Consider the following 18229-nt stretch of genomic DNA (forward strand, 5'->3'; position numbering starts at 1 on the left):
AGTGCTGTGTTGCCAGGGAAAATATAAAATCTCATCCTTTTAATCCCCCAGGATTTGACCTAGACGAGCATAAGTTTTTTCAAGAGCAGTTTTCAACACCCTCCAAATAACAGAAGGTAATTGGAAAAGTCAGAGGAGCGCCCTAATTGATCCTAAAGACTTCCTATCAGAAATGCTTGCTAAATGAAGGGAAGACAAATGAAATCTTTTTCTTTGAAAGATCTACTTACGTTTTTAGAAGGATCCATATAATTAACATTCTAGGCAGTTTTCAAACAACTTTGAATGTGCATCTTTCACAAAAAAAGAAAATCAGGAATGTGTTTCCTTCTGTATTTCTCTCCTTTTTTCATTTATAAAAGACATGTGCTAAAAGGAATACTTAACCTGACATGGGCTTTTAGGGTAATCTTAGACATCCAAAAATGTAGTTCAAGTTATTTGACGTACATTGTCTGTTTTTGTATTTATGTATGTATCTCTGTGCCCTAGGAAAAGATGGGATAGAGGAGATTTAATGCTGAAATTGTATGTAATTCTTATAAAAATAATCTTCAAACTACCACTTCAAATACTTTTTGTTTTTACACTCGTTGAAATGGCAACCTCTGGTAGAAAAAAAAGATCAAAACAGCCCTTCTATTTGCTTTGCATGAAAAGACCAGTTTTTCAGAAGCCTTTTAACTACTGGTAGGTCTTTCTGGGCTTTATTGTTTATTTGGGTTAGACTCAAGCTCAATATCCCATCTGATGATTATTTAAAATATTAAAATTATGAAATATTAATAACGTCAAAATGGAATCAGCCTTTTATAAATTAAATTGTCAAGTTAAGTTCTAAAATTTAGAAACTTCTTGGCCTAAAAAAAAGGAAATTATTGAAGGCATTTTTATGAGACACCTATATAGATCCAGTGTATTACAAAAAATAACTCAGTAATATGGAAAAGGGCCAAAAACATACTTTTGCGGGGGGGGGGGTTGCCAAAGTCAAAAGTTATGTATGCCCAGCTTTGATTTTCATATAAAAACAGATCACAAGCTGAAATTGTACTAGTGTTTTTGGAAACTGGAAGTGTATCTTCGTTAGGGTTAATGACTTTCAAATATTTTATTTTACTATTTTTTTTTAAAGATTTTATTTATTTGAGAGAAAGAATGAGAGAGAGAGAGAGAGCACATGAGAGGGGGGAGGGTCAGAGGGAGAAGCAGACTCCCTGCTGAGCAGGGAGCCCGATGCGGGACTCGATCTCGGGACTCCAGGATCATGACCTGAGCCGAAGGCAGTCGCTCAACCGACTGAGCCACCCAGGCGCCCGACTTTCAAATATTTTAGAGAAGAATAATTTGTGATGAAATATTACCTCACACATTTGTGCTAAATTCTCTCATTTTTAAGTGTGTTCTGTCAAAACATAGATAATTGTCTCCTAAAACATTATTTTAGCCATATTATTCACTTACATGAACATTATTAGAATGTAAAATCTTTCAAGATTTCTTCTTTGGAGCATTTTTCAAAGTTTAATGTTAAGATAAGTATAAGAAGGTAGAGAAATGTACATATAGAGAAAATTATTTTTCTCTGAACTGGCTAGGTCATATAACTTTTAAGTATTTATAAAGTTAATTTTCTAAGTGAAACATTTTGAAAAGCGGTTATATATTTGGTTATTAGAATTGTTCCTTCCAATTAGAAAGAATAGGATCTTCACATGAGAAAATAGGGCCATAACAAACAGAATCGCATTTTTAAGAAAGCTCTCCCTAGAGAATTTATCTCTTGTCCTACCATGTGGGTTCAAGGGGTCTAATAAAAAGTTCTGTGAATTGAAAGTGGGTTATTTCAACTTGGGAATGTAGAGAGAGGTCTTTGGAAATCTCTGGGCCAGATCCTCCTTGGTGAATAAACAATTTCCAGTGAATCCCTCTCCAGATCTTTGATAAAGTTAGGACAGCATGATTCTAGAGAATGTGAGTAGGTCAAGTACTTCACTGATTACAGATAGGGTGATTCTGGGCAAGCAAGTCTTCCTTGTAAAGATATGAGTTGTGGTTTGAACTACAAAGTCCTGTTGCCTTTTGAAGTCATGAAGTAATGTTTTCCTACAAATACATCAAAATAGTGATAGAATGACTTTATTTAAAGGTCCCTCGGATTAAATCAGAGGAACTTTGACAAAAGTGAAAATTGGTAGAGCCTCTGAGGACATCTTTTTGGACATCTTGGCAGGCAGGGGGAAAAGTCATAGGAAGCTACTCACTAGTTCTTGTGGGCTGGAAAGCTGAAGTGTGCTCTCCCTTGGGAGACCTAGCTCTCGTGGTGGTTCTTTCTATGGGACATTCTCTGCCTTGGGAGGTGATTAACCATGGCCTGATTAAGTTCCAACAATGAAATATCTAACTAGTGCAATTGTTTCCCCTCCCTGTGTCCTTGTAGGTGGAATACCATCTGGACCACCGAACACTTACAATGTGTTGGGTGCAAGACAACATAGCTAGAAGTGACTGAAATGTAATATTGAAGAGCAGAAATGCAGTCCATTAACAAAAATCTGTAGGTAGATCTGAATGAAAGCTAATAAATGCACTCATAACAGCATCTTTCTTTCTCTGTAAGAAAAATATGATTGTGTGAAGCTCTTCTACATAATTCACTCACTTGTTTATCAGTTAAAATGCTACATTTTACCAATAGCTACAATGCTTTTGCCAAGGGAAGTGATTACTATAACAAAAGCTGTGAGTGCCACTTGTAAGTTTGGGAGAGATTTAAGGTTGTGCATTGTCAATCATGACACGGCCAAATATTCTTGAAGTTACGAAACTATACTCTACTTGCTCTGAATGCAACTGCCCAAGATCAGAGACAGAAAACCAGAATCAAAAGACACACTACATCTTGAACCAGGAAACACTTTTTAAAAGAAGTCTTAAAGGGGCTGATTTACATTCTTGAGACGGTGACGTTTTGTCACTGTTAGAGAATGGAAGGCTTCATCATCTACCTGAGGAAATTTATTGTTTTTCTAATTGCAGATGTGTGTAGAACAAACCAGTCAATCTCTATTTTGACAGATTAGGATCAGGGATCCTGGGCTGGGGAATCAACAAGGAATCTAGCCCTGTGTGGAAAAGGCAAAGTGCTTCTGTTACCTGTGAGACCACTGGGGGAAAGATGCTGTGTTAGGGATTCTCATTGTGAACGGGATCCACCTATCAGAATACCTGCAGGGTGGTTTAAAAGAGCATATTTTTTTTTTCTTTGAAAAACAGTTTTACTTGTTGCTTTTATTCTGTATAGAAAGCAAAGCTCTCTGAAATCTTCACTGGTGGTGGGCTTGAATCATTCATTATCTTTGAACTAAAATTAGCTTATAAGAGGTTGCGAATCATTGAGCCATGACATTTTGTTGAAGGGTAGTTAAACAGTGAAGACTACTCTGGTCATTGAATTACTGTCTTTGGTATTTGAAGAAATAAATGTTGGCTGCTCATTTTGTGTTAAACCAAAGATTGGTAACTAGGAGACATTAATTATTGATCCAAGAAAATATTTAAGTTATACCTTATTTCCTTCATATGTGAAAGTGTGCCACACATAATCATATATAGACATAATGAATTCAAAGCAAATTTTAAAAAGATGATCAGATGAATAAATTATTTACATGTACATAGTGGACAGATTCTATTTTAAGAACTGAATCCACTGTTATTAATGTAGGCTTGCAAATAAGTACACAAATGAGAGGTCACATTTCTTTTTTTCCACAAATGCTGATTTCTGGTGTCACCTCTTCCTATACTCTTGACTATATGATACATAAAGTCAATAACAGGTAATTAATCAGAAATTATTACAGGAAGTTTTTTGGGGAATCAAGAGGAATACAGTATATGATACTAAGTATCCCTTAGGAAACAACTAGTTACTTCTGATCAGTTTCATTGGGATTGATTTATTTGCTGTAATATTCTGCTAAAAAGTGGTCTGATGTGTAACTGTTTATAGGTTCATGTTCTTGGCTGCAGAAAGGATAAAGTGGTGCTAAAAGATGTAAAAAAAAAAACAAAACAATTAGTGAAATGGAGAAACATCCAACATTTATCTCCGTACCATCAGATAGACACATATTCTCACACTCTGCTCTCTTGGGACATTAAAAAGGAAAACTTGTATGACCAAAGGGTTGACATTTGCAAGAGTCTGAATACTGGGTATCTGTTTTCTTTCTTTTGGATGAGGATACCAACTGCACAATAATACCTTTTTGGTCTTTATTTCTTCAAAACATGAAAACAAAAATGAAGTCAATGACAATGAGAGGAAACATTCCATACAGATTATGCTGTATCACTAGTGATTAAATCAGAAACAATTAGAAACTTTATTTGTCTGTGTCAATAATGTGTACCATTTATAAGGAACGGCACAATTCGTGCACTTCCCCCCTAAAGCTGTGCACAATACACACAAAATAAAATGAAATAATTTTACACAACTACAATTATTAACAACTCTGAACAATCAGAATCATATTTTCTCTATAACATGAAACTTGAAAAAGCAAACAAACCAAAAAGCTTTGAAATTAAAATTCAATGGCAAGAATTTCTGAAAGTCCTCGGTGAAAATTTGCTATGGGATTATCGACGTTCCAGATATGGCTAAAATTGAGTGCAAAATCTAATGTTTAAACAACCCACATCCTTGGACTATATTTACTTGGTGTTTTCTAGGCTAGCTTTCCGTTTAGTACATCTTAAAAAAAAAAATGGGTTAGAATGTGCCCCCAAAAGACTTAGACCCACAGTGTTGGGCCATGGCCTGCTGGGGTGAGTCTCCTGGAGATACGAGGAACTGTAGAGGTGTGGGGCGTAGAAAAGTACTGTTGACCAACAAAGATAAAAACTGGGGTTAACTGGACCTTTTCAGTCATCTGGATCACCAACATGATTGCCTTTCTTGGCTTACGATGGGGAGGTGTATATATCTGCAAGATCAGCCAAAGATACATAGGATGCTTCTGCCCCTAATCTGTGCTTTATCTCTTGGTTAAAATCTTAGATATTTGGACAACTGTATTGGGACAATTTCAACATGTTTATGTTAAGAGTTTTGTAATTGTGTTTTTCCTTGCAAGATAAAACTGTTTCCATATGGCTGTGCTAACTTTTACCCATGGAAATCACAATCACATTAGCCGTGAGCCCCCTGAGGGCAGGGATCTGGGCTATCTTGTTCATGGTTTAGGCCCCAAGAGTAGCACAGTACCTGGCATATTGAGTAGTAACCAGCATTTAATTATTCATTCAGTCACCAAATGTTTATTAAATGATGAATGATCATGATTACTGAGTAGAAAAAGAGGAAATAACTCTGAACAGCTTTTATCTCTTAGGTATCTTTGAATCAATACAAAGGGCCAGCGGTGTCTCTGGCCTGGGATTCTTTATAGATAGAGAAGTCTCTGAGGCGGGACCAACGTCATTCCATTTTTCCTCATTACTGGATTCACTACTTTGGAATGTTGGGTTTACCCTTGCTCTTTGGTATTTTGAAATAGAAAGAGCCATTCCTTTTCCAGGGTGAAAAACCTCCCAGCGCAATCCTCCTGGGAGGCACTAATCTCATTTAATTGCTTACTCCTTAGTCATAAGTGCAGAAGATGCACTTGTAAAGACCCATTGGTCTCCCTGGCTCCTTTCCTACTCAGGAACTGCAGATACAATCAGAGGAGTCTGGGCGATGAAAGAAACAGGGCTCAAAATAGCCTTTTACATAAAAAAATAAAATGAACAAACCACTATCTACCATCTGTGCCAGACAGAGCAGAAGTGAAATAAATACTTTAGGGGCAGGGGTGTCATGGAAACGGAGGCTCTCAAAGCCCGGGCACTTCGAATCCAGCCACTGCTCTATACCTCTCTCCTTGGCCTTCCAGAATCAACAGGTGACTGTTTAGAGGCCTCTGGTGTATTCCACATGGCTAATTTTCCATGCAGATACTTGGTAGTTTGCCTGCTGTCCTCTCAATAGCTTTAACTTCCCAGTGAACTGTTATTGCTTCTTAGAAATGAATGTGCAGGTCCATGAACAATAAGCCATTTTCTCCTTTTGTCCTTAGTAAAATCAAACTCAACAACAACACGAAAGTTACAACTCAGGTGAAAAGGAAACTCACTTATGTCTTCAATGTCCAGTCAACATTGCTGGATGGGAGAACAGTACACGCTACACTCTACTATATACAGATACACTTATTTTGTTTTTCATCCATGCACTGTGTAACAGGTATCACAACAACATTCCCAAACAGGCACATGAAGAAGGAGCCAATGTTCAGTCATGACTGGAACAGGACTGTGCAAGCCATGGATGCTTTTGAAAATGAAACTGACGAACGATCCCAGGCAACAGCAAACATGGGACTGGGACACAGTGATGCAAATGGAAAAGGATGATATGCTTTTTGAGTGGGGTTATTCCTATTTGCATGAGAGGTGGTGGGCAGGAGGAGGAGGTTTGGGATGGGGGCCTGGGCAGGGGGTGGCTAGCCAGGCTGGAAAACCAGAATGAGGGCCTTGCTAATCACAGTCCAGAGCTAAAGAGATACGAAATAAATGATTTTGCATGTTCTTGGGAATCGAGGCACATTATTCCTGTACCTGTTGAACAAGAGTGCCAGGCATCCTATCTTTAAATATCCGACTGTATCTAGAACCATCACTCTTCCTGGCTGCATTCGAGCTCCCATGCTGCTTCTCAGAGGCAGCTTTACCTCTGCTCATGTTCCAGAGATAAGCATGAAATTTAGTGACCTAGTGAAGACATGCTGCTTTTCCATGCCCATATCCTTTCTGAATCCAAAATAATTTTTCAAAGTGTTTGGAGAGAGTAATTGTAATGATTTAAATTTTCACCAAAAACCCATTTGCATTTAGATTGGTCATCACCTCCCACCAGAGAAACAAAAGCTTTGACCCTCCCAACAAAACGACAGAACACAAAAGTCAAACATCAGCCACCTCCCAGCCCCCACCAAAACCAAGCAGAAACAGAAAACAAAATCAAAGACTTAACGATTTATGAACCTGGAGAGAACACAGTCCTTCTGGGCTGAGCTGCACAGATGCCCCTGCCTCCACGCCTTTGTTCAATGTGACGATGCCCCTGGGAATGGGAGGTGATGGTTTCTCACTTCGGCCCTAGCACAGAGTATGCTCTTGAAGCTGGATTCCATCAGCAGGTAAGGGAACAGGACAAATGTCAGTTTCCTCTGTTCATTATACATAATATTTTATGTATATATATACGTATATATATATATAAATTTACTATATCTGATTGTTCCTTTAGAAGCCTTTTATGTGGCAGTAGGCCTCCAGGGAGGAGAAGAAAATGTACAAGAGCCATAGGAGCACGAAGAGGCAGGATGTGAGGAGCTTGGCAGTCCGGGGCCCACCCAGCTCACCTCCAATTTCCGGCCTCCGCCGATACAGCAGCACCCCCACATTGATGAAAGCAAAAATGGTGAAGAGAGTGACAGAGAAAGCTAGCGTGCCAGGGGACACTTTGAACTGTTCCCCATTGGCTGCATGGTAGATGGCAGCGATGGACCAGGCCACGCCGATCCCCAGGAAGACGTTCACCGCGTTGCTGCCGGTGACGTTACCTATGGACGCATCTGCATACTGGTCCTGGGTGGCTGCCACTTTGCTTGCAAATGTGTCTGTGGAGGAAAAAGAAAAAAGGCAGTGACACTCGGTATTTTAAAGAGGCCTGTGGTGCGCTGGAAGGTTCAGCCATGTCCTCTAGGATCCAATCCCCCAGTGGAAACCCAGTGGCCAGGAGAGGGTTTTGCTGTTCTCTGGGGTCCCGGTCCTGTGGTCAGGACGACAGGATCGAGACCTCAGAAATCAAAGGTTTGGTGTTGGCTGTGTTACTGACCAGATGATCTTGGTCAAGTTCTTTACCCGCAAGTACCACAGTTCTTTGTCATATTGATCTTGCAGGGCAGTATTTTTCAGAGTGATCGTGGCCCGTTGACATCAGAATCGTAAGAGTGAACAGCACAAGGCTCCATCCAGCTGGGATGGAGCAGGATCACCAGGGCCCAGGAATCCATTGTAACAACCTCCCAAAAGATGGTAGGTCGCTAAAGTTTGTGAATGGCTGCTGGAGGGTATTACTAAAAGGTTCTGTATCATTAGCTCTAGTTCACAGATGAGAAAAGTGAGGCATCAGGAGATCCTTCCAAAGCTTCAAGAGCAAATCAGCAGTGGAACTGAAGCTAACTGAACCATAGTAATAGCTGGCGTTTGCCTAGAGCCTTATGGATAGGAAAGCTGACGCACCTATATTATTGCACGGACTGTGACAATTCTGTAAGGCGAGGGCACTTTGTAGGTGAGGACATTGGCCTTGGGACAATAAGTAATGGGTGCAACATCACACAACAAGGAAGGCGGCATTTTAGGGCTGGCACGTGGGTCTCCTGCCTTCACTACAAATGCTTTATCACTGTGCCATCTCACCTTTCACTATGCCATGCATACCAATGGCCATCTGCAAAGCTTTGTTCACCAATAATCCCGAGTGCATCTTTTTCTGAAGGGAGGAAAATCACGGCCCATGCAAGGAGTCGGACAAGAAGTTTCTTGATGAGGAGAGCATAGGGATTTCAAGCATGTTTGAGCCAGAAGGTTTCAAATCCTGCCTTCACAATGGAATGTGCGACCCCAGGCAGATTACTCAATTTCTCCGAGCCTCCAATTTTTTAATCTGTGAAATGGGGATAGTGACACCCACTTCAGGGTGCTGTTAACCTGAAATACTATATGTGAACTGTTTATCTTTCTTGGTACAAAGTAAGAGTAGCTCTTTTTTGTTGCTTTGCGAAGACAATGTAAAGCAGGCTAGATCAGTTTACTAAAAGTTGAGGCAGGATCTGATATGGCTCCCTTTATTAAGCACGTAGATAGAACTTGCAAGATATTCCGTTTCTTTTCTATGTAATTGTCTCGTTAATAATGTCAGAGTCCTCTCAGCTACCTTGGCAGAATACCTTGCACAGAAGGTTTATAGAAGATGTGAGTAAGTGTCAGATCGAACTCACATTTGCAGAGCCAGCAATGGCAGGGATGCTATTAGAGCAAGGTATCGTCGTGTCATCTGCTCTGGTCCTCTGGACGTTCTCGGGATGCTCTGCGCACGCACGGGCTTGTGGGTTATCGGGACTACTTTTCTCCCCTGTTGCTATTCTGTTGCCACCACTGATCTTCGGTAAATCCCCAATGGGGATGATACATAAGGCATGTGAGCTTATATCAGCCTGTAGATTTTTGTGCTTTACTCTGGTAAGTAGGTTATTCAGGCTGCTCAGAGGTTACTGCAGAAGTGGTATCCGCCCCCCCCCCCCTTTTTTTTTGAAAGGAAGTCAGTCAACATGGAGGGCCCCATCTCATTAAACCTGACCTTTGCAATGGAAAAGCAGGTTTTACTTACTGTTCTATAATTAAACTCAGGCAAACACTGCTTCCTCTGTACCAGGCACTATCCTACACATATTACACGTGTGTTCCCATTCAACTCCCTTATCAGCTTTAAAGAGGCTGCTGTTCCCCTTTTATGATTTGGGAGCACCTCTGGGACAGGTCAGTAGAAGAAGGATAATTTTAAACCAAACTGATTCACTTTTGGAGCCCATTCTCTGTCCGCACCACACTGCAGCTCCCAGGAAGATGAAAGTTTTCCCTTCCTCAGTTCAGATTGCCCTGTTCCTTCCACTCGGAAACACCGACACAGGTTCTTGCAGGGTGCTCTTTCCTGTCTCAGAGCAAAGACTGCAGAAGGGGTCGGCAGTCTGCTCAGCCACCCGCCTGGACGTGCGCGGCTCTGTGTGTTCAGATCACACACTGCAGCCCAGTGAGGACTGTTTTGGAGGCTGGTGAGTCAAAGCCCAAGCGAGACAAATCTTAATGGTCCCTTGCACTTCGTTATGAAGAGTTATCAGGAGCTGCAGCAGCAGCCTCAAAAAAAAAAAAAATGAAGTTCTGCTTTTCTTTTTCAAGGCAGCTGAGCAAGGAAAGTAAAGGAGAAGAGTGGAAGGCAGGAGAAGGCAGCCCACAGCTCAGCTGCTGCTGAGGAACACCTGAGATGCTGTTCTGTGCTGACATGGCAGCCGGCACCTGCTGGTGGCGAACAGATGGCCGTGTTAGGCTGGGCCGTCGGGACGGGGACATCCCCTGCCCATGCTGTGGGGGCAGGCAGCCTGGCGCTGGGCCACACCTGCTTACCTCCCCTGGCAGGTGCTACAGGGCACCCTGGACTTCCTGGGTGCCCAGTCTCCGCTCAACCCCTAGACTTTCTGGAGGTTTCTGCCACTGTGCCAGAAGGGAATGAGGCATAACATCAAAAATTCCTGCAGCTCCTGATAACTCTTCATAACGAAGTGCAAGGGACCATTAAGATTTGTCTCGCTTGGGCTTTGACTCACCAGCCTCCAAAACAGTCCTCACTGGGCTGCAGTGTGTGATCTGAACACACAGAGCCGCGCACGTCCAGGCGGGTGGCTGAGCAGACTGCTGACCCCTTCTGCAGTCTTTGCTCTGAGACAGGAAAGAGCACCCTGCAAGAACCTGTGTCGGTGTTTCCGAGTGGAAGGAACAGGGCAATCTGAACTGAGGAAGGGAAAACTTTCATCTTCCTGGGAGCTGCAGTGTGGTGCGGACAGAGAAATGGGCTCCAAAAGTGAATCAGTTTGGCTTAAAATTATCCTTCTTCTACTGACCTGTCCCAGAGGTGCTCCCAAATCATAAATACCCACACCAGTCCTTTTGCCTGAAACACAGGGCACACCTGGGTCTGCAGGGATATCTCCCTCCCTCATTTTCCCCATAGCCTGTTGTGAATATTGAAGGAATTCTTGTCATAACAGGCTCCTGTTTTCCAAATGCCTTTCTCTGGCTTCCCTACAAAATTAGTGGCCAAAGTAACTAGCTTGTCACATAAATGAAACCTATTTGGGGCCTTCTGGAGTCTGGTAGGTTTTATTTACCTGGGTTCTACATCAGGCCTTTTGTCTGTTTTAATTCACAAGCTGCGCAAAAATTATAGAGACATATGCAAATCCAAACCATTAACCTTGGCTCCATCAGAGACAACTCTGTTTTTCAAATAAAGTATGATGGAATCTCCCCAAATTACCTTCTATCACTGCTTTGCTGCTTCGTGCAAAGAGCAACACATCACGCACCATATGTCAGGCACTGCCAAGCCTTACCCTGAACACTAAGCCCATAACCTGCTTATGGTTGAACAAGGCAAAAGCCACTTATATACCATTCCCCAAAGTAAAATCCAAGCAGTAACTACCACTGTGGTCTCAGAGAGGTTGTAATCATATGCAGAACTTGGCCCATTAAATAAACCTGTACAAATCAGATTTCCCATGTGATTGGCATAAACTAAGACATGTTGATAATTACATATATATATAATCTTCCTACATATACACCTTAGATCAGATTTCTAGTAGGAATTTTTGCTTTTAACTCTCACCTTGAATTCTAATAAATTTTGAATTAGCCATATAGTCTTAGACTTTTGGTTCTGCCTCCCGGTACCCATGACCATAAACCAGTAACAGGGAAAATTCGGCTGGGAGACAGTGTGGCTGGAGCTAAACCATATGTCACAGAGTCAGGACATCACTGTTCTCTGCAGACCTATCTTGAGTTTATTGTGTGTAACCTTGGCCACGTCATTTGGTCAATGAGCACAAGAGGTCAGTACACTCCCCTTTCCTCCAGAAATTATTTTTTACTTGAATTTCTCAAACTTTATAGCTACATACAGACTTAAGTGTCTCTTCTGTGAAAAGGATACTTATTATATGCCTGCAGGTCACACATAGGGTTTCTGATCTAGAGCAAGGGTTTCATCCCAGATGATTTATTCTTGACTCTTAGCATATTTGGGGGGCCAGGTATTCAACTCTCAGGCAGTCTGTGCTCAGGAACTGACACTGATGGTGATTTTAACTGGGATCTCGTCTGCTCCTGCCCAGCCACCTGTGAATTCCTGACAATATAAAGACAGACCAGGGGATATGGAGCTTCATTAAGGAGACAGTTTTAGTTCTTCTGTGTGTTCTTGGGCAAGACACTTCACTTTTTTTAGGTTCTAGTTTCTTCATCTAAAATAAAGGCTTTAAACTAGAATATCTCTAGGACTATCCCTACGTTTATTGTTTGGGTGGTACACAGAGCACATCAAAATGTTAAATTCACATGTATGATTTCAGTGTTTCTCTTTTTTTGTAGGAGTTGGTACGCGGGCACCCTTATTCATTAGACTTGATTAATGGTAATATCTTCTCCTTTTAAAGAATGGCCTAAATGAAATCTTCAAAGATCCTAGGAAGATCTCTAGAGCTGAAGAAGTTATTGCCATTGATCAAATTGTGACAGTATATATGAAATCAAACCATACGTCGCAGAGTCATTTACCTTTTCCAAATAGAGAAATGTTGGCAAAATTATTTACTTGATGTCACTTTGACCAGCCATCCATCTATAGGAGCAAAGCCATGGTATACATGGTGGCAGTGACAGCTGTTGCAAACAGCGCGTGTAATGTCAAGTTTGCACACCCCTGGCATGGGGAATACTGGGAGAGCCTGGTTATAAGATCTGAGGCTCTACCCTCAACCCACATAATCAGACTCTATGAAGAAAGGACACAGGAATATTCATTTTAACAAGTGCATCAGGTGATGCTCCTTGACACCAGTGTTTGAGAACCGTGGCTCTAAGGCATGGAAATGGCTATTGTTCCAAATGCCCAGTCTGTCTTGCTGAGAGGGATAGATGTTTCAGTTTTGAGGAAGCAGCTAATTTCTCTTAGAAACAGTGATGCCCTCAGATATAGGGATTGTTTTACTCATAGAACCACTTGGGTGGGCTTGGTGGAGGGGCTGGGGCTGCTTAACTGTAATGTCCTCCCACTCTCATGTTATGCTATGCTCTTACTACTATTTTTTTTAAGGTTGGTTGGTTTTAGCGCAAAAGAGCGCATGGGTGGGGGAGGGGCAGAGGGAGGGAATCTTCAAGCAGACTCCCTGCTGAGTGCAGAGCCCCTGGGCTCCATCCCGGGACCCATGAGATCATGACCTGAGCCAAAACCAAACCAAGTGTTGCACACTCAACTGACTGAGCCACTCAGGTGCCCCAATGCTCTTACTATCTTTAAACCTCGTTCTAGCATAGATGCTATGAAAGGCCAGAGGAGGAAGGAAATTTATTTTAGTTGAGTTCTGGCTCTGTCACTTGCCAGGTAAGAAGCTTACCTATTTCATAGGGCTTTGAAAGAAATGTGTTAACATGAACAGCACTCAGATGAGGGCCTGGTAACTAATGAGTGTTCAGTATTATTAGCTATTTTTATAATACAACAGCACCAGGTCCCAAGAGAATCAATAAGTGGTAAGGAATTCAGACTTAATGTGCTAATTCTAAACTTTTAGGGAGTTATCATATCCTTTAAAGATTTACTTTATGATCCTATGCATTTAAAAATGTGGTAGAGCATAAAATTATTCTTAAAAATCAAAGACATTTTTTATTTTGAAAATTCCATGTAACCTAAGTCATAAAATGACACTGGAGATGTTCTGGTTTCTAAGGCCCTAATCTTACTGAAAGGCAGGCATCTCTGCTGAAACAGTGTTCCTATTCCTCTCTCGCGCCTCTCCTCTACACATGCTGTTCTCTTGCTCTTGTAGAATTCAAATGGAAATAGTTTATGTACTAATTCTTCTGTCACTAAGGACTTTAAACAAGGTTTTTTCTTTACTTGTGACGTTTACCCAAGTAAATACAAAAACCACACTGCCTCACACACTCCGCTGGTTCATCTCAAAACAGTCCTTATTTGACTTCCAAGCGAAGTTCAAGAGATCAAGGAATTACTAATGTTTTATTGATTAATGACCAGTCAGGAGTTGTAAAAACAGAAAAAGGGAAAAACACTTAAAAGAGATTTCTGCCCATAAAAGCTGCTCCTGAAAGAGAGAAAGAAATAGAGACGGTGACATGACCTATTTTTGGAAGAGAAGAAAACGGAGGTAAGTAAAAAAGCTCCAGAGGACTCGTGTTGGCAGATCAGAACACCTGCTTCTGGTCATTTTTATCCCCAACTGCAAATCAAGCACCAGGGCAACTTCTGAAAAATGCCAGCTTTCTAGCCCCACCTGAGTTTCTGCTTCATTGGTCTGAACACCAGTGTTTTTAAAAATTATTTATTCACGGAGGGATTGGGGGCGGGCAGAGGGGGAGAAAGAATCCTCAGCAGGCTCCACGCCCAGTGCAGAGCCTGACATGGGGCTCGATCCCACAATCCTGAGATCATGACCTGAGCCAAAATCAAGAGTCGGACACTTAACTGAACTAAGCCACCCAGGCATCCCTGGACACCAGTATTTTTTAAAGCTCCCCCAACTAGATTGAGATCCACTAACCACTCAGAGCCTTTGTTTCTTCATCTGTGTACGGACAATGGCAACTCTTACAGATTAGCCCAGATAACCTATGGAATAGCCCTGATACCATTTTTTGTTGTTGTTGTTATCGAATAACTTTTTGTTTTGGTATGTTAACGTGAGTGTTTGCACTTTGCAAGGGTAACTTGGGACTTAATTTTCCTATTATGTATTTGAAATCCTGGTAGATTTTAGGGGTGCCTGGGTGGCTCATTTGGTTAAGCAACTGCCTTTGGCTTGGGTCATGATCCAGGGGTCCTGGAATTGAGCCCTGCATTGGGCTCCCTGCTCAGCGGGGAGCCTGCTTCTCCCTCTCCTGCTCCCCCTGCTTGTGCACTCTCTCTCTCTCTCTCTCCCCTCCCCCATCAAATAAATAAAATCTTTTAAAGAAATGACTTCCTGGTAGATTTTAAATTCAAAGAAAGAAATGAATTCTAATTAAAAGAGAAATAATAGGGGTTTATTTTCCAGGGAACACAAAGCAGAGAAGAGAATGAACACAAACCAACAGTGCCATTTGATCGGTCTTCCAAAACGTAATTTGATCCATGTTTTCAAAAGAAAATGATAATACTCCACTCTTAAACACATCCATAATTGTGAACACCCAAGAGAGGATCCAAGGTTCCCCTTCCTTGTTCAAACATCTAGCTTCATGAGGTTTGCTAAAATTTTCTAAAATCCCTGGTTCTAAATCTTTGAGGCCAATAAAAACATTTGAGCCTCTCAAAGAACTCTGAGATGGAGCTTATTCTACTCAATCGCTCCATCACTCTCCCCACCCCAACTCTTGATCCTGAAAAAAGCCCCAGGCCAACTAGCTGGGTGTGGAGCAAAGAAGTGGTGGTCTGACCTGGTTGTCTCTTGAGACTTGGTTTAACGTAGTTCTGGAGTGGACTGGATTATGTATGTTGAGCAGGGTTGGTACTTTCACTTTGGGAGTCCTGCTTGTTTCCTTCCCCAAATTAAAAGGTTCATGCAGATTACAGTGGTGGAAGTTCCAAATGTGTGCCTGAAAAACTAAGGGGTACAGAGTGGACTGACTTGAGGAAAGTCTCCTGTCTCTGGTCAAGTGGTGAACAGGCAGCTTGAGGATGGCCATAATATTGCGCAGTTCCCAGTGGGTTCCTGTGAATCAGCGGTTCTGCTTGGCATCAAGATATGTAGCAAGCTGAGGTTACTGTAAGTAGTTCATTTGGTCACCTGGTTCCATGTACTCTGTGGTTAACTATGGTCATGACTGAAGAATGCCGGTCCTGATTCCTGTGGGCTGCATAATGTCTCTAGTTACAGTAGTAAGGAGCCTAAGCTATGGAGTAAGACCTGGTCCCAGTCCCATTTGCCATGTGCTGGCACTGTGGCCTTGGGATAACCTCTCTTTAAGCCTCTGATATCAGTAAAATAGGGAAAATAAAAGTCTCCATTTATATAGCCATGAAGATGATCAAAAGTACTGCAAAACAGCTTAGCATGGTATCCAGAAATTAGTAGGTGCACAGCAAATGTAGTTATATTTCAGAATTCTTTGTTTGGGTGATAACAAAGGGAATGTTAATGATATTAAAATCTTTCATTACGGTTTCCTTCAGCTAGGTGATTTAAGCTTCATAGATCTTATGTGGGATTTGGGGAGAATGTGTGTCTCTTTGATGTCCAGCAATAATGGTGGTGAGAAGGCAATAATAGTTACCACTTATGGGGCTCCTAGGCACGGCTCTACATACGGCTTCTCATTTAATCTACAAAACAACCATACGAGGTAGGAACTTCTATTATCTTCGTATGATGAGAAAACTGAATCCCTGAGTATAAGAAATTTGTCTAAAGTTATATAGCCAGTAAGAAGCGAAACTTGGATTGAGACCAAATGAATGTGATCCTAGCTAGAGTTCGTGTTCTTAACCACAGGTCCATGGTGGTTTATTTTCTATGATTTATTTATTTTAGAGGGAGTGAGCATGCAGGGGGAGGAGCAGAGGGAGAGAGAGAATCTTAAGCAGACTCTGGGCTGAGCACAGAGCTGGACACAGGGCTCAATCTTATGACCCTGAGATCATGATCTGAAAGGAAACCAAGAGTCGGACGCTCAACAGACTGAGCCACCCAGGTGCCCCAGAGCACAAGAGCACAGGTATTAACAAGGACTAAATAATATATCTGAAATTTGAAAATGGACAAAGGGTTCAAAGAACATATCCAGAAACTTCATCATGTTCACCTCTAACTATAACTGCACAATATTAAAATAGCTGATCAGTTGAAAGAAAAGGATTAAAATCATTGTACACAGAAACATCTGCCTGACTCCTTTATTTTTTACTTTTTTAAAGATTTTATTTATTTATTTATTTGACAGAGACACAGTGAGAGAGGGAACGCAAACAGGGGGAGTGGGAGAGGGAGAAGCAGGCTTCCTGCCGAGCAGGGAGCCCGATGTAGGGCTTGATCCCAGGACCCTGGGATCATGACCTGGGCCGAAGGCAGACGCTTAACAACTGAGCCACCCAGGTGCCCCCGCCTGACTCCTTTAGAAAAATATTTGCATGGGTCAGAAACAGATTAAAGAAGGGGCTATTTTCATGGACGACCCTTCATTCCTTTAGAACAATATTAGAGATCACTGACAAAGTATTTTTTTCAATTCCTTAAGTCCTGGTTTCTCTTGGGTATTACATTTACACTGTCTTTCTAGTACATAAAAATAGGCTTGAGAGAACCTACTTTTAAAATAACATCATGGTTCTGATATTTTCAATTTTGAGCCATAATTCTATTTTTATAATAAACCTTTATTTTTTTTAAAGATTGATTTGAGAGAGAGCCTGAGTGTGGGAAGGGTCACAGGGAGAGAATATCCAAGCAGACCCCCGCTGGACCTGGAGCCCAACTTGGGGCTGATCTCATAAGGCATGAGATAAGAACCTGAGCCAAAACCAAGAGTTGGATGCTTAATGGACTGAGCCACTCAGGTTGCCCCTATAATAAACCTTTATTCTATTAATCCTCAGTCCATGAGGGTAAAATATTGTTGAGATTTAGTCAAGCAACATTTTGCTAATTTTGAAAAGCCACAAAAGGGCATGTTTGGGGCTAAAACAAATAGCTGTCATTTTCCCAAACCATTTTGTTACTAGATACAACTGGAACTCCTTGCCTCAAACACAGAACAGGGCTGCCCTGCATGAAACAGGGTCCTTCCAACTCACTTCTTCCTTCCTTCCCCATAATCTCCCTCTTTCGCTAAACCGTCCTTGCCTTTGAAGCCTGGTTCGTTCTTTTATACTTTGTTCTATTTCCGGAACATCCATCTCTTCTCTGAATCTTCTCAAGTCCTACTTTAGAGATGATAAAGCCATAGGTGCTCCAAATCTTGCCAGAACTAGAGGTGGCTGAGTGGGACGTGATAGACTGTACTGTAACTTGGAGAAAACAGACACCCTTACTCTCACTTCCAAGTAGCCTTACTAGGTTAAAAGAGAACTTCCCAATCAGCTGGGCTATATTGGTGTAATTCAAAGTCTACTGAAGTAATCCTGCCAAGTGTGAAAGTTTATGTATGGGGGTGGTCAGTGCAGAATTTTTATGTTAGAGAAAAATTAGAAACCTATTGTTTCTGGTGAAATTTCAACTTTAATGTGCAACTGTTAAAATTATGGTTAAAGGTACAGTAACAAAATGTTCAT

General features: G+C 41.6%; 1 protein-coding gene across 15 annotated transcripts in view; it reads right to left on the reverse strand.

Annotated features, from left to right (window-relative positions):
* Positions 1-1259: 1259 nt before the first annotated feature.
* The window catches only part of SLC8A1 (solute carrier family 8 member A1), a 369635-nt gene continuing 352665 nt past the window's right edge, over positions 1260-18229 (reverse strand). For all 15 annotated transcript variants that reach the window (XM_027621068.2, XM_027621066.2, XM_027621070.2 and 12 more), the window contains one exon: positions 1260-7736. In XM_027621068.2, the coding sequence (XP_027476869.2) occupies positions 7360-7736 (377 nt within the window). In that variant the 3' untranslated portion in view covers positions 1260-7359. The remainder of the gene's footprint in view (positions 7737-18229) is intronic.

This window comes from Zalophus californianus, chromosome 8, assembly GCF_009762305.2.
Source record: "Zalophus californianus isolate mZalCal1 chromosome 8, mZalCal1.pri.v2, whole genome shotgun sequence".
Classification (NCBI taxonomy): Eukaryota; Metazoa; Chordata; class Mammalia; order Carnivora; family Otariidae; genus Zalophus; species Zalophus californianus.